The 15,826-nt window shown below is 33.5% G+C and overlaps 2 protein-coding genes across 5 annotated transcripts in view; both read left to right on the forward strand.

Moving 5' to 3' along the window:
• The first annotated feature begins 934 nt into the window (after positions 1–934).
• LOC106660888 (synaptobrevin-1-like) lies at positions 935–6,711 on the forward strand. 3 transcript variants are annotated; one of them, XM_014383914.2, is made up of 6 exons: positions 935–1,195; positions 1,263–1,386; positions 2,984–3,062; positions 3,124–3,203; positions 3,365–3,416; positions 6,353–6,711. In XM_014383914.2, exons 2-6 carry the CDS (start codon positions 1,315–1,317, stop codon positions 6,412–6,414), a joined length of 345 nt encoding a protein of 114 aa, XP_014239400.1. In that variant the 5' UTR covers positions 935–1,195; positions 1,263–1,314; the 3' UTR covers positions 6,415–6,711. The 3 variants fall into 3 exon arrangements, with proteins under 3 accessions (XP_014239400.1, XP_014239402.1, XP_014239403.1); XM_014383916.2 differs by having other exon boundaries at positions 935–1,124; positions 6,353–6,708; XM_014383917.2 differs by having other exon boundaries at positions 935–1,124; positions 1,305–1,386; positions 6,353–6,708.
• An 896-nt stretch (positions 6,712–7,607) lies between these two features.
• Positions 7,608–15,826, forward strand: part of LOC106660798 (chloride channel protein 2) — a 31,459-nt gene continuing 23,240 nt past the window's right edge. Inside the window, exons 1-2 of one of the 2 annotated variants that reach the window (XM_014383732.2) lie at positions 7,608–7,880; positions 7,988–8,095. In XM_014383732.2, the coding sequence (XP_014239218.1) occupies positions 8,048–8,095 (48 nt within the window). In that variant the 5' untranslated portion in view covers positions 7,608–7,880; positions 7,988–8,047. Of the gene's footprint in view, positions 8,096–15,826 lie in introns of both variants that reach the window. The other variant, XM_014383731.2, reaches the window with a different exon arrangement.

A 15,826-nucleotide genomic window follows, 5' to 3' on the forward strand; every position in this document is an offset into this window, starting at 1 on the left:
CATTATTCATACAATTACATTAATTTTCTTAATAAAAGTGCAATTCACGGTACCCAGCTAATTCGGTTGACGATATTAGAGCTTTGTATCCATAAGGTGTTTGAAGATTTATTTCTTTGGCAATTGAGTCGGTCGAACATGTGTCTGCGTTTATTTGCGCGTTTCTTGCAGTGCATAATGATGTGTTCGAGATCCTCATATGTTCCGCAGTCCTCACAGTTCGGTGACGGGATTATATTAAATCTGTAGAGATTAATGAAATTAGACACATTCCGTGATCGGATCTTAACCTTACTATTGTTTTGTAAAATGCCTTGGTTATATTAATTGCTTTGGTGTTTGCTTTTATTATCCCAATAATAGGTTCAGGGACTATTTATGATCTTGCACATCGTCTGCCCTCTTGCTTTTACTTTACCCAAAATTATTTTGAGTTCTGGTGCTCATGATGTAATAAGGTTGTTGTGTTGCCCCAGATTTTGAAGACTTTGGATGCATTCACTGGCTAAATTTTTACATGCTATTCCTACATTTATCGGCCTTCTGATATCATGTAATTATGGATGCGTATTGGGGAAGAGGCCAACGAAGAAATAACTCATGTTAGAGTTAATGATGGATTTTGGTCTGCGAATCGGTGAACGCATGTTGAACCGGCATGGGGTCACTTGCTGGGTCTGTCTCCACTCGCGGGTTTTTGAGCTATGCAAACGCTTTTCGTCTGCGATTACTCCATCTTCAGTGAGGAACTGTAACTCTAAATATTTCAAGCTGTTTTAAGCCTTTCTGCCTATTTAATTACTTCACAGTTATGAAAAATGTTATGCTTTGCATCGCCCGGACATCATCGGACGCGACGTCTGTCTTGCTCGGTAGTTTGCAAATTTGACGCCACTCCGCGCCCCGCTTCGCCTGGTGATACGATGACTCACGCCCGTTACGTCACAACGAGATCCCATGTAAAGACGTCAGTCTCCAAGTAACTCTGCTGTTAATTTTCCCTTCTTTCTAGTTTTAAACTTTCCTTTTTCGTTTTAAACAAATAGATAATTTACACTTTACAAACATTGTCTTATTCTGTGAACATCAGCGTTTATATTAACGAGTTTATACCGAGAAAAAAGGTAAAACAACTAGACTCGAGTTTAGGGCTGCTTGTCGTTTTTGAGAATTCAATCTCGAACATTCATTTGAAGTAAAAAACATTTTAAAAAAATACATCGGAGGTTTAACGTTTTATTTTGACCTAATGATTTTTGTAGATTGGATTCCGTTCTGATTTTGTGTGTAACGTTCATCAACAGGTTATAGGAGATGGAAACAATGGAAGGAACTTCGTCCGCCCAGAACAACAAGATTCGCCAGGCCCAAGCCAGAGTGGATGAGGTACAAAATTAAAAAGTTTTACTCAAAATACTATTGATTTAAATGATCACATATTTCGATTTATTAATAATGCCGCATTGGAAACAGGATTCCTTCGGAATGGGTGAGTTAAGATTTCGTTTATAAACCCAAACACTCAATATTATGTGAATTAATTTTCACTGGTGTGTCGCTTTGCTGCCTTGTAGGAACATTTATTTCACTACATACAAGAAAATACAGTTGCGCAAAAGATAAAGGTGTCAATGTAAAATTAAATAAAATGAAACAATTTGTTAATTGTGCTACTTTTGTTATATTTTCACTTGAAACTTTCCAAAGATGAGATGGTTTTCAAGTTATATCATGCTATTTCCTCTCAAACTGTGATAAGCGATAATAATGGGATAAAAGAGGTGGGTTCAGGGTTGCACCTCGACCTAAGTAGATCTGCCGGGCTCCTCTGTTTATTATTCAGGTTGTTATCAACTTCCTAGCCTTGCCAATGGCTCCTAAGTGTAGAGTCTTGCTTGCAGCGTTTACTCTCAAAGTTGCAAGAATCTGCATCTACGTAGACCTTTATAAACACATAAAACGTGTTCTGTGGACTCCTCTTCTTCTTAGCAATATCTGCACAGTATTTCTTGTCTATACTCCTATCCGGTGCATGTGTCTTCTTAGGCACGAGTCCAACCAGAATCATCGTTCTGTTACCATTGCCCTTAGTAATTCTTTTCCAAGTCTTTTGGATAGTCCTTCTGTGAAACTCTTCACATGCTTCATTCCTGGGGCATTGTTCCACCAGGTTTTGGACTCATTAAGGATCAATTTTTGAATGTGTCCTTTTTTGTCGTAAAGTGATAATAAAAGATTATGCTAGTTAGACGTGTTTCCACTAGATAATGAAATTTTACTCTAAAAGTTGCTAGTGTGAGAAAAAAATTCCATAAAATAATAACTGTACAATTGTCACATACAGGCAGATTGTCATTCTGAACCGGCATAGGGTCACTTGTTAGGTCTGTCTTCACTCATGGGTTCGTTGAATTACTCAAACATGTTTCAACATTCTGCCATCTTCATTGAGGAAATCCTGTATTTTCCCTCCTGAGTTTCTCTGAAGATGGTGCATTACTGCAATGGGCTTGAGTAATTTAATAAAACTGTGAGTGATGACAGGCCCAATTCTGGTTACCCTATGCCAATTCAGCGTGAGTTAACAGTCTCGCAGACCAACACCCACTATAAACTTAAATTTATTTGTTATAATGTGTGATAAATTTTCTATTACTCCAAGCACCAAGGTGGTAGTTGTTTTTTTCCATCCATAACTACTTCAGTATTGCAGGAGTTCCTCTCTAGTTAGCATCATCTTGCCAAACCATCTGACTCTGTACACCCTTAATGCAGAGCAAAATGCCAAGTAATGAAGTCTACAATCGCCCAATTATTACACCACATTTCAATATAAAACATGTTAAAAAAGTGAACTTGATATATAATCTATTGATAACTTTATCTTGTGAATAATTGAATTCATGCAAAAAAATCCCTCTCTGTGACAGTCAAACCATCTCAGTTTGTAGTTGTTAGTATTAATATGTTATTCCTTTTACAGGTTGTAGGTGTAATGCAAGTGAATATCGCCAAGGTGCTGGAGAGAGATCACAAGTTGTCAGAATTAGATGATAGAGCAGGTGAGTGTTAAAACGGTTAGACAAAAAAAAAGTTTTCATTTGTGTGTTTTTCTTGATGCAGACGCCCTCAATGTTGGGGCTTTCCAATTTGAACAACAGGCAATGAAACTTAAAAGGAAGATGTGGTGGAAAAACCTTAAAGTGAGTGGGACATTTTATATTTACATAAACTAGTTTTTTTCTTTAATTTTTTAGTCTGTTGTAGGTTTTTAAATGAACCATTTTGAACAACATGGCTAAAAAATAAAAAGGAAATTTTTCATGAAAATTAAAGTTTATTAAACTACTTTTTTTGTCTGCAGTTTACACTCATTCTTGGTGCAATCGTCGGAGTATTGGTTTTAATTTTGATAAGTAAGTGTTACAATTCATTTTTGTCAATGAACTAAAAATGTAGGAATATACAAAGAATTATTCTTTATTTGAATTGTAATGGTTGGCCTTGAGTAATTGCATGAATAACATCGTTCTGCATTGTTTATAGAAAAGTGGTCATGATGAGCGTCCCACGCCAGCAAGTGGGAGGTCCAAACTTTCCAGATCATGCCACTCTTATCTCTCAAAAGTCATTTCATCAGATATATTATCATACCATATATCATATTATCAATATAAACGGAATTATTTGATTTGAAAAATGATGTCAACCAAAAGTTGATGAAGAGTTTTTTAATATATTTTTTAATTAATTGTTTTAATGGACTTATGGGGGACCGCGGTAGCCGAGTGGTTAGCATGAGAGACTCTCACGCCGGGGTCGTGGGTTCGATTCCCACCGTCGCCTCTGGCCCTTTTTTCCCGATAACCCCCAATTTGAACACACAAGAATTCGTACTATGGCTAATATGCAAGATCATAAGGCCAATAAAAAAAAAATTTTAAAAAAAATGGACTTATGTTTTCCATATTAACCAGAGAAACGATGTACATATGTATTTTACATGGTAGTATTTCCTGGGGGAAGGGGAGTGTAAATAAAAGCCAAGGGCGATGGTGGGAATCGAGCCAACGGTTGCAGGATCAAACTGAGAGTCTTAAACACTAACCATTTGACTACCGTGGTCCCCCTTTACGATGATTAAGAAAGATCTTTCTAACCACAAGAATAGTATCAATAAAATTAAATTATATAATTCGTTGCTAAGAATGGAGATTATGAAAATAAATACAGACCTCACTAATATCTCACAGCTATTTATTTTAGATATTTTTTTACATAATTATTGTCCATTTCTGTTAGATATTACAATCCCTTTTGTGAGAAAAATTTAACTTTATTTTACTCTTAACTTTTACATCTACTGATATTACCTTAATTTCAGTAAAATTCTGTGCTTCATACAAAAATTTGAAACTTAGTTAATACATCATTATATGTATTACATAAAGCTAAGCAAGTCAACAAAATAAATAATGACTGTGTATTTGGGGGGGAAAAAGAGCAGAGAAATGGAAAAAAATAGTTATTATTATACCAATATAACATTTAAAAATGGCAATAATTTAATTATGTTTCCCAGATTTTATTTATTTTCGACTTGTATTATAACAATTAAAAAATTTGTAAATTATGGTCCTACTCATATATTTGTTGTTTTTAACTATCTGGATTTTGAGCTCATCATCAGGTTGAAGGAGTTACAAATGTCTGTTGACAGTATTCTTGAATTGTAAGAGTGAATGCGATATTCCTATAAGAAACTGGTTTTTAATGCCGCTAAATATTATCCTAATTTTAAATTTTAGTACATAGTTACCCAACCTTCATCATTTCTTCAAGTTTAAATTTACCAGATTTTCTTCCTTTTTGGCTTTTATTGTAACCTCATTGTCTCTCTTTCTTATATGCTACTATTTTTTGCCTGTAAGTACCTGTAATTCTGCTCCTTTCTCAACTTCCTTGTCTTAGACATAAATTAACTCCTTTTAAACAGGGCTTTATTTATCCAAACTGGGGTTTCACCATAAATCCAGATGCCATGTAGTAGACATTTCGTTTGATTTTGCTTTGCCAATATTCTGATGAAGGAAGCGATAATGGCTGAGCTTAGAGTTCATCTGTGTATTATCAGAAGTCTACAACACATTCACTATTTCTTTATTCACAGAAAAGTCCAAGGCTATCTTGTTCTTGCTCAATACATGTAGAGGGTGTAATTACTATGTAATGCAATTACATTATCCCTAAGGATTCCCCTAATTTCATTTGTTTTAGTAGAGATTTTTCCTCATTCCTGTCAATATGAATTTCCCTTCTTGTACTGGCATTTGAAATTCCATCCTTTTAGTTGCAAGAATTTCACTTGTGAGACCAGATCATTGATTTTTACTTTTTTTTTTATTTTCAACATCCGAAGCAAATTCATTAAATTTACTGTGCAAGAATTCAATCTACTTCTCCAGTATTTCTTCAAGCTATTTTTAGTTCAATTCTTTACAAAACTCTTTTAAAATGCTCAAAATTGCTTTAGCTTCTGACTCATTTGTCAAATATAACAAGTAGAGTTCTATGTCGAATTTTAAAATGGGTAATATATCACCTCAATTGTCCTCTTCAACAATGGTCTGAATATCAACTACAGTCATGTTAACACAAGCTCCAGGATGAAATTGCAGGCACTCACCACACTTGATTATTATTGTTTTATATATATATATTTTTTACAAGGGTTTGCAACAGCAGAGGTCGTATAAACCCTCAGGGTGCCGGTGTTTTTGAAAAAAAAGCCCATTTGTGAGTATGTCGGGTTCGAATGCAGGGCCGCTGGATTCGAACCCGGGACCTTTACCTTACAGTGATGAACGCCGTGTCAAAGACTAAACCTTGCGGCCACCGACGACCCTACACACTTGATTTTAGAAGCCTTTTTGAGATTGATTTTCTGCAATCTGGGCACGTTTTGCCATTTTTTAATAAATAATTAAGCATAAAGAATAATATTGTTGCACTTAACTAATTATTTCATATGTGTACATTCTAAGGATACTCAAAATACACATAGATGTCTTATCGGATCAGACTGAACGACAACTGAATTGTATTTTGTGTATTAAGACCAATGCCAACTTTTATTTTACAGATCATTTCTATAACAATAAATAATAATAATGTGAATATTTGTATTCTAATTGTAAATTACATTTTTAGAAACATTTTCCTATAAAGAAAAAGAACCTTTTTCAAGTTAAACTGACAACCATAAATAATTACATTTTTAAATGTAAATAAAATAAATTTGTTTTCAAAATGTTCAGAAATATTTAGTTTAACCATTTTTTTTTCTTTTTAGTTTGGATTGCTAGATCATTTGGAGATGATAAACATCCAGTCACCGAAGCCCCCAGCTCTTAATAATTAAAGTGCAATGTTGTGTAATGTGAAAAAATTATTTTTGTAAATCTTCTAAAATAACAACACTTGGTATTTTTAGATTAATATCTCTTTAATTTAATTACAATTATATTTGCTTATTATTAATAAAGCACATTATTGATATATAAATTCCACATTGTACGTTTATACTGTTTTACTATGTATATTTCTACTAAAAAATAAGTTGTTCTAATATTTGTAGCACAAATTTTTCTTTTACTGTTACTATTATTTTATGTAATTTAAAAATTAAATAAATTGAGGCTAAAGCACAAATTGTTAAAATGATTTACATTATATTGTTATAATTATATTTTGTGTTGTATTATATATATATTATTACATTTATAATTTTTACTTTCTGAGGGTTGTTTTTAATAATTTATTAAGACGGTAGGTATTTTTTCCATAGACTAGGACAATTATGACAGTCTAAATAAATAAAATGAAAAGTTGAAATATTGATTTTGGGGAGCTTCCACTGCACCCCTGCACTGCTGTACTTATTGGTGTTAGGTAGCCACTGATCAGAGTGAATTAAGCAAACATCCAAAAGTATACATTAATGTTTATAGTCATTCACAAAAATCACCTTGAACACAAGTTTTTTTTTTTAGTTTAACATTTTTCTTTTGTATCTTTGAATTAAAACATTTCAATTATACGCTGGTAAACAGAAGAAATGATTCTAGTTGTTTGTTCCATTCTAGTTGAGAGTTTCTAATTTATTTCCTGCACTTGTGTCTAATTTAAGAGTAAAAGTTTTTAGACCCACTGAAAATTTCGCAAGTTTAATTATCAAATAGCTACCTGCTTACTAATATATTTTTGGGAATTGATAAAAAAAAGTTAATTTGTGTTTAGTCGTTTACTCGTGATCATTTTGTTCAATGTATTAGATGGAGGAAGGCAGAATTAATACAATTTCAAATACAAAGTAAGCGAAAATAAAAACTGTTTAGGAAGACTGGTCTTGACAATTGTGATTACATAGGGGTTCAAAAGCTTATTTTCACTTTAGCATTGCAATAAACTTTGTGTTCTGCGTCCTCAAAACGTACGGAATGGAACGTTTTTAGTGTAAAAAATCCCTACTCTCCCGTTTGAACGTAACGAAACCTCCAATTTTTCTTTAAAAAAAATCGAAATTCCGAAAATAAAAGACGATTTTCGAGAAAAAGTTCGTGTAAACCGTAAAACGATTTGGGTCGGTCGCAAAAAGTGTTAATTTCGTCGGCAGCTTTTGACGAATGTCATCAAAAGCTTGTCAATGAACGTGGACGGGCGCTAAGTTGATCAGGCATGGAAATTGGAAGGGAGCTCGCGCCTCGCTCTCACCTCTTCTTCCTTCTGCCACTTCCACTTCCACTTCCACGCCTCACGGCTGGCCATTCCTCCCCTCAACCGGCTGAGGTGTCGATCAGTCCACAAGCTTAGACAATTAAGTAGGAAAACACGTATCATTTTCACCTTTTTCTTCTTACTCTTATCATTTTTTATTTTTATTTTTGTTTTACCATCTTTGAATGATGTACGAGTAAACGTTTTACAGTTGGAGAAATTTTCGTTCAATTACATCGTTTCACCCGGGAAAAGTTTTATTTTCTGTGCAATGGATCAAATAAGATCAAAGGACCAGCATGCCTACGAACATACTTTGGTAAGTCAACAACTTTATTAACATTATATGGAAATTAAATGAGGTTTTAAATGTCGGCCCAAAGTCAATTTTTACATGTGCAGGTAATCGCCTGCTTTCTTCAGTTGTATTTCGCCGTCCCGAGTTTGTTATCGTTCAAATTTACATCGAGAGCTTTTGCTCCCGACTTAGGAAAAGACAGAAGAAACGATACCTAGTTAATTACGTCTGATTTGAAATTTCCATACCCGAAATCTTTTTCTATATTGCAATCTGACGTTTCTTTACCGTCTGATTAAATCCTTTTATTTTGTTGACAAATCTAAAAATATTCTCGTCTCCATTCGTCGTGTTTTAAGATGTTTTTAGTATTACCTTTTGAGAGGGGCGAGCATGTTAAAGACGCCTATAGACACTGGCTGGCATCGTCTCGTAAATAAATAATTATCAGTAGTAAACAAATAATGTATGATTGTCGGCCGTTGATGACAACGGATTTAGATAACTGTTGACGTAACATTTATCAGAACGTCGGACGGCTTTTTATTACAATTTTGTCGAATATTCATTTATAGACCTGCCCTCGGTTGTTGAAATCTGCACATTAAAAGAAAAAAAAAAACAGCGGACGCGAGGTCGCTTTGTCGATTATTACTCGATTTGTCAGTTTTCCTGGCTTTTGGGATCATTTTACAATGACTGTAATTTCTCTTTTGGCTCTGGATCAAAATGATCGAAAACGATTAAGCTTCATTGCCAGACTACGTTAAGAGAAAAGCTCACAATTTTCGTTTCCTTAGTTTGGCTCTTGCTTATCTTACAGGTCTTCGGCCCTTTAGAAATGTCGAGACATCAGCGCGTAAAATTCCACTATTTTATTTATTTATTTTTACTACGAGGCCATATCAACCCTCGGGGTGCCGTTGTTTTTGAAAAAAAGGCCATTTGTCGGGTTTGAATTCAGGGCTGCTGGATTCGAACCCGGGATGAGCTCCTAACCGTTGCGGCCACCGGCGCCCTTCAAAATTTCACTATAAAACCATAAAGGAATTAAATTTGTAAAAAATATCTTCAAGTTTGAACTCTCTGAGTAATGAGACAACGTTTAATTTCTTTGTCTTTTCTGAGTCGATTAATAAAGCATAACGATATTTTTATTTAAAATTTTCAATTGCCTCGCCTATAAAATATTAATTATACATAAAATGCAACTAATGAAGTTTGAAGTCAATGGGCTCGATAAAAACACTTCAAAATTAAATATCGAGGTTGTCAAAGAAAAAAGGTTGCGAAACACTGTTTACTGCTTTTTTCATCATTTTTTTGTGAGCTGTAATAATTTTCTTTGGTGGCTGTATTACGCTATAATTACTGGCCGCATTGCTCGATGAAAAACTAAGATTGCTTATGTAAATCGAGAAATTATCGTTGATGGATTGCATGGAATTATTGGTTGTGTCGATAAAAGGCTTCTATCCTCAACTCGCCAAATAGCAAATTCTATTGGTTTTTTTGAGATTTCCTATCGACATTTTCGTATTTTAATGAGGCCTTAATAACTATTTATGAATGATCTTCTGGTGTGCACTTACATATGTAATAGGGTGAGTAATAAAACATGACCGATTTCATTTTTTTCGAAATTGTAATCCCCTATAGCCTTTATTTGTTTTTCAAATCCAATTAGATTTGATACCACTTTGATCCGTTGTCTGTACTAAATGTATATGTAAAAAAATGCTCTCCGTCTTGCCTCAAGTTTTATCTTACGCTATTATTGGAAAAGTAAGTTTTCCGCTGCCGAAAGAAACCGCTTGGTGCGGCAATTTGAAGAAGAGGATGCTCTGTCTGAAGGGACAGTGTGCAGATGGTTCCAGAAATTTGAAGCCGGGACATCAGGCTCGTGAAGAAAGAGGGTTTCTAGACGAAAACCATCATTCGATGAGGCACCTCTGCGGGACTCTGTTAAGGCAGACCCATTGGCAAGAGATCTTGGAGTTTTCCAATCCACCATAAATCGTGGACTCCATAACTTGGGGAAAGTGAATCGATCCATTAAGAGTGATTCATCATGAGTTGACCATTGAGCAGGCAAGACGCCTTGTAGAACTTTGTCAACATCTTTTGAAAAACCCAAATGACCTTCGTCATCGATCAAAAGAATCCTAACTTGCTATGAAAAGTGGATATATTGGAGAAACCCCCAACAATGGCTAGACTGCAGTCAGCCTGCTCTACCAGTCACTAAACAAGACAAAACAATCGACAAAAAGACAATCTTCTCTGTATTTTGGAATTACCAAGGCATAATTCATTATGAATTCATTCTGTAAGGTCAAACCATTGATTCAAAACTTTATCGTGAGCAGTTACAAAAATATACTACGTTTCGACCCAGCGTTACCCAGGATTAATTGGGAATAGAAATCGGGTTTTGTTTAAACAAGATAACGCCCGACCACATGCTTCTCGTTGCGCGTGAAAAAAAATTGGATGGAATTGAGCTTTTCCGTCACTCTGCTTACAGTCAATACTTTTAGCACCTTCCGACTACCATCTGTTCCGGTCCATGGCCCATTATCTTCAAGGGAAATCTTTTAATTCTCTGGATGAGGTTCAAAATGGAGTTGCAGAATTCTTCAAAACACAAAGAGTAGTATTGCGAAGGAATCCAATACCTGGCCTCGAGATGGCAATAAACAATAGAATACAAGAAAACAACTGTATATACTTTGAATAGGGATGGTATATGATCAGCCAGACGGTACTTACCATGTACCGTATAATGTTAATTTACTTTGTTTTGTATATATTTCTTTTTGTTCTTAAATTATTATTATTATTATTATACTTTGAATATTAGAAAAGTTGTATCAAAACAAAATTATTTTTAAATTAGCTTTTTTATGACTCACTATATTAATAGATAAAAGTGTAACTCGTTTAAATGATAAGCATCATTATTGTAGTTTTTTATTATTGCACCCATGCACTGATTGTTTTATTCTGTCAATTTACAAATAAATGCATCTACGAGTCTAGCATATACTGTTAAATAAATAGCCTACTCTTCCGGCATGACTCTAAAGCTGTGTTGTAATGAGTGCTATAGTTATGAGCCGTCCAGTTATCCAGAACTCTATGTTATTAGCTAAAAATAGTTTGAAACGGAGGTAGCGTCAATACATCATTGTTTGCTTGTGCCTCGTGCTGCCTAGGGCTGACGGAACGCATGTTTATTATACATAAGAAATATCCTTCGAACTTCAGGAAGGTTTCGGCTGCAAAGCAAGTCGTACTGTTCTCTTCTGTTTTTAAACATTAAACTTAAATTTAGACATAAAATTAAAACTTACTACTCAAGTAGAAATTCAACGCCGGCACAATTTGTGGAAATCACAAATTTCGTGCTTGCTGCAGTTGGAAGATAAAGTTCATTTTTAAATTAACCAACACTGTTACCTTGTGTATATTCTGTAGTAAATTAAATGACTAAATGACATTAAGATAATTCCAGAATTTGCATTATTTTTAAATTACTACATGTCTATTGTAAAATGACTTTTCTGAAAGTGTATAGCAAATAAAAAATATATTACATTATATTATAAATTATAAAATATATTTAAGATCTATCATTTATATGTAATAACACTATAAAATAAGAACTTTCTAAAATAAACATTGCCAAGTTTTATTACCATGGTCTTAACATTGCTGTAAGTTTCCTGTAGACTTCTGATACAAAAATACATAATTTTACAAAAAGTTTTCTTTTAAAAAATATATAATTAATCTGTTGTTATTGATGTTATAATTATTAACAAAATCAAGATTCACGGTTACTACAGCCCAGTCATTAACCATAATTTTATTTCATTATAACTCCAATATATAATAATGATTAAACAAATTAGAAATCGTAAAATTCTCTTACTGAAAGAAGGCCGTATTGTTTCTTTTACAGTCATAGTAGCAGTCGCCCCCCGGCTTCGCTAGGGTAGTATGAAAATTACAAATTTGTTATTTGTACGGAAACTTTATTTATTGATTTGGACCTTGAGAAGCCGACGTTTAATTGTACGTGTGAGAAACATTCTTCCAAAAATCTAATATAATATAAATATTTATACGTTTGTCCTTAATCGTTATGGCGAAAGATAGTTTGATAGGGAATACAAATAATTCTCTCAATTAAAAGCCCGACAGAGAAATCACGGCATCTCTTAAGGTCTTTCTCTTTTCTCATCATCTTCTAAAAGACCGTATTCTTTGCAAGCTGCTTGGCAAGTTCTTTTAATTCTCCATTTTATCGTGCGCAAATACGGAAAAGAAGTAGACACGCGGATATAATGAGATGGAAACACTGACTGATTTGGGTGAACGTTATGTACTCTTCCGAGTGCATTGTCTTTTTTTTTATGCTGGGATATCCGTCTACTTCTTGACTCAGCTTCCTTCGGGAAAATGTGTTATTAGCCCAGGTATAGTATTGTCGTATCGTTGTAAGCTGGCTACGCAACAGCCTTTGATCAGTCTCCTAGGGTGGAGTCTAACTCATACATCATATTGAAAATGCAGTTGTAAAAAACAGAACAATAAAAAAATTGACTGCCAGCTGGCTGAAGCCTTTTCATTTGGAATTTAAATGGAATGGTTTTTTTAAACATTAGTAAACTGTCCAGGTGCCCAACTTATGCCAAATATTTCAATATTCAAAGCTTACAAAGTTTCCAATCCAAAATTTTAATTCTAATTGTTTCTGCCCCTTTTTCATAAACAATAGCACACTTCACACAGATCTTCATGCCAATTGTTTTTTCATCCATCAAAACATATTACAGACGTTTTCATAGTAAATTACAACACCACACTAACGATCAAATACGATTAGTCCATTCTCAACAATAATTACTGAACTCATACTCAACGTAATTACTGAAAAGAATATGGATAAGAGACCTCATAAATGATTAATATTAGTTTATTAACCCAGAGCGGCTGCCAATGGGTAGCTTTCTCTAAAACGCCCGTAATGTCACAATCATTAATTGAAATCCAATCGGCTGGTTGTATATAATACATGTACAGGTGTAGATGAAAATAAATGAAGTACAAAAAAAAGCATAGTAAAACATTGTGTGTGTAAGTTGGAGAGAATAAATAAATATAAACAAAAACCTATCTTTTGATCAATCATCTATATTATACATAATATTACCAATACTATTATTATAATTATAGTATGAATAGTATTATTATAAATCATGAAAATATAACGTGGCAAAGCTGTTTCGATGTCCTTCCTATCATCATAAGGAACGCGTCTAAAAAAAAATTCTTCAAAATCGGACCAGTAGATTTCGAGATCACCTGTTTCATACAAACCAACTTTCTCTCTTTATACTATTAGCATAGATAAATGACTTTTTTTGAAATTTTCCAACAAATAAAAAATATATTACATTATATTGTAAATTATAAAATATATTTAAAATTAATTTAAAATAATATGTACGATATATAAATAACGACCACCTTGTAAAATGTCATATCCCTTTCAAATTAATTCATCCGTTGACCATAACTTTTTATTTAGCGTATGTAGCCTTTATGATCAATTTGGAAAAGTCGTCAATTTCAATTGGTAAATATATGTATGCTGCGTGCATTTTATTTAAACGTATATAAAAAACTTGATATTGCAAAATATCAAAATACAAGGTTCTTTGTTAAAATATGTATTGCATGCTTTTAGCCACATGTCCAGAAACTGCTTCTGTAACTTGTCGTCCGCTTTCATGATTTATTGAAAACATACCAGTACTATTACAATAACTGCTCGTTAGCACATAAAAAATAAATAAATAAAATAAACAAAACAATAAACAAAAATAAGATATTAACAATCAGGGTCTGAAGACTGGAAAACACATCATTTTCCGACGAACCGAATACTGTTGTTTATAAGAATTGTACAAACGACTGATAACCGGTTTTTACTCGTTACGTACGCTAATCCATGAGTGTTAATGTTTATGAACACTGATTACGCGTAATCTATAAAGTTTATCTTTGTAATTGCCAAAATTGTACACCAGTAAAAGGTGCAGGAGAATTGTGAAATATGTAAAACCTTTTTAACGTATTTTAGAGGTCCAGTTAATTTATTTATTCATACATCTAAGACGATACATGAAGAAAGAAGTTTGGGACTATTCTTTTGCCCTTTATTATTATGATCTTAAAGTTGTTCAGGCCGGCCTTAAAAGTGAGCCAATGATCCCGTAATTAAGAAAAACGATCCCACAGGCGAACAACGGGAGGCCAATAGGATAAACAATTTAATAGCCTAAAGAGCTCAAAGTTCCTCTTAAACGACAATCGATTATCTTATCTTTTTATGATAGTGACAGTCAAATATATATATTCTAACCGAAAGTAAATTTTTTTTAAACCAAAATTCAAAATTAAATAAATTATGTTTTTAAAATTAAAAATAAATTTTTTATCATAAAAGATTTTCGTTATAGTCTTATAACGATGAACCTCTTCCGTAGATTCTCCGAAAAGACTTTATAGACTTATGTTTATTTACTTTTCTTCGCGTGAGTAAAACCACCCCTAACTGGGTGTCGTGGACTAGACCTTCTTCTTCACTATAAAAATAATATAGAAAATTAGTGATCTAACGTTGTTGCAAAACATTACAATTATAATTATTTACTATTTTATCAATTACTTGGGGAATGTTCAAAAATCGCCGCCTTTTGATATGCTATTGATATAAGTACATAGTAAGTTATAAGGTGACAGTGTTGGTGCAGATATGTGGCAACCGGAACGGATTCCAACATGTGCCTAGTCGTTGGTAGACTGATGTCTATGTCATAGCACTCGAGACTTAAGCCAATCGTGATTTTTCGGCCAACATCACATTGCAGGATTGCATCCTCAGACGACTTGGTGATAGAAAACGCACAGGTTTCTCATGATATGTCAGCGACACGAACCAAACAACATGTCATGTTTAAAAATCAAAACCCATTTCGACAAGTTGAAAATTGCAAGCAATGAGAAATTTTGAGTAATTTTACTAATCGTCAGCAGTTTGTTAGCATCAAGGCCACTTGGCCGTGCCGGGCCTTATTGCCGGTGGTTTGCAAAGATTTACGTTTGGTTCAAGATGCTTAGCACGTGGAGTTTGGCAATTGACCCTGAACTTTCTAGGGTTTTCAAAGAGGTCTATAATAAATGCAAAATATCCCTCTTCTGTCAGCCTGAATAAAGCAATTCCGAAATGACTGATGAACGCCCTTGGACGTTCGCATATGAAATATGCAGAAATGAAAGAAATTTAGTGAATTGCAGCATTTTCCTTCGCGTCCTCATATCCCAGACATCGCTCCGCCTGACTTTGCACTTGTGTTAGAGAATTTTTTTTTAGTTTTTGAGTTTATAGTTACGAGTTTGTTTTATATTTTTTAAAAATTCACTCAAAGATAAAACCGCATATTTTGTTGTTTATTTACAACTATAAATATTTTTATGTTTGTTGTTATATTTTAAGTTTGCTTATATCGTTATGTAACTATTCTACAACATACTTATTTTAATGCGAATCAAATTAAACGAAATCTGATATTATAAGTTTTAATAAAAAATGTTTAATTATGATGGTTTGAAAGAAATACCAATAATTTAGTGATATAATAAAATAATTAACAATTTATTACAAAAGATTTTCCGGTG

The sequence above is a fragment of the Cimex lectularius genome, unplaced genomic scaffold (genome assembly GCF_000648675.2).
Source record: "Cimex lectularius strain Harlan isolate CLEC.00 unplaced genomic scaffold, Clec_2.1 scaffold24, whole genome shotgun sequence".
NCBI lineage: Eukaryota > Metazoa > Arthropoda > Insecta > Hemiptera > Cimicidae > Cimex > Cimex lectularius.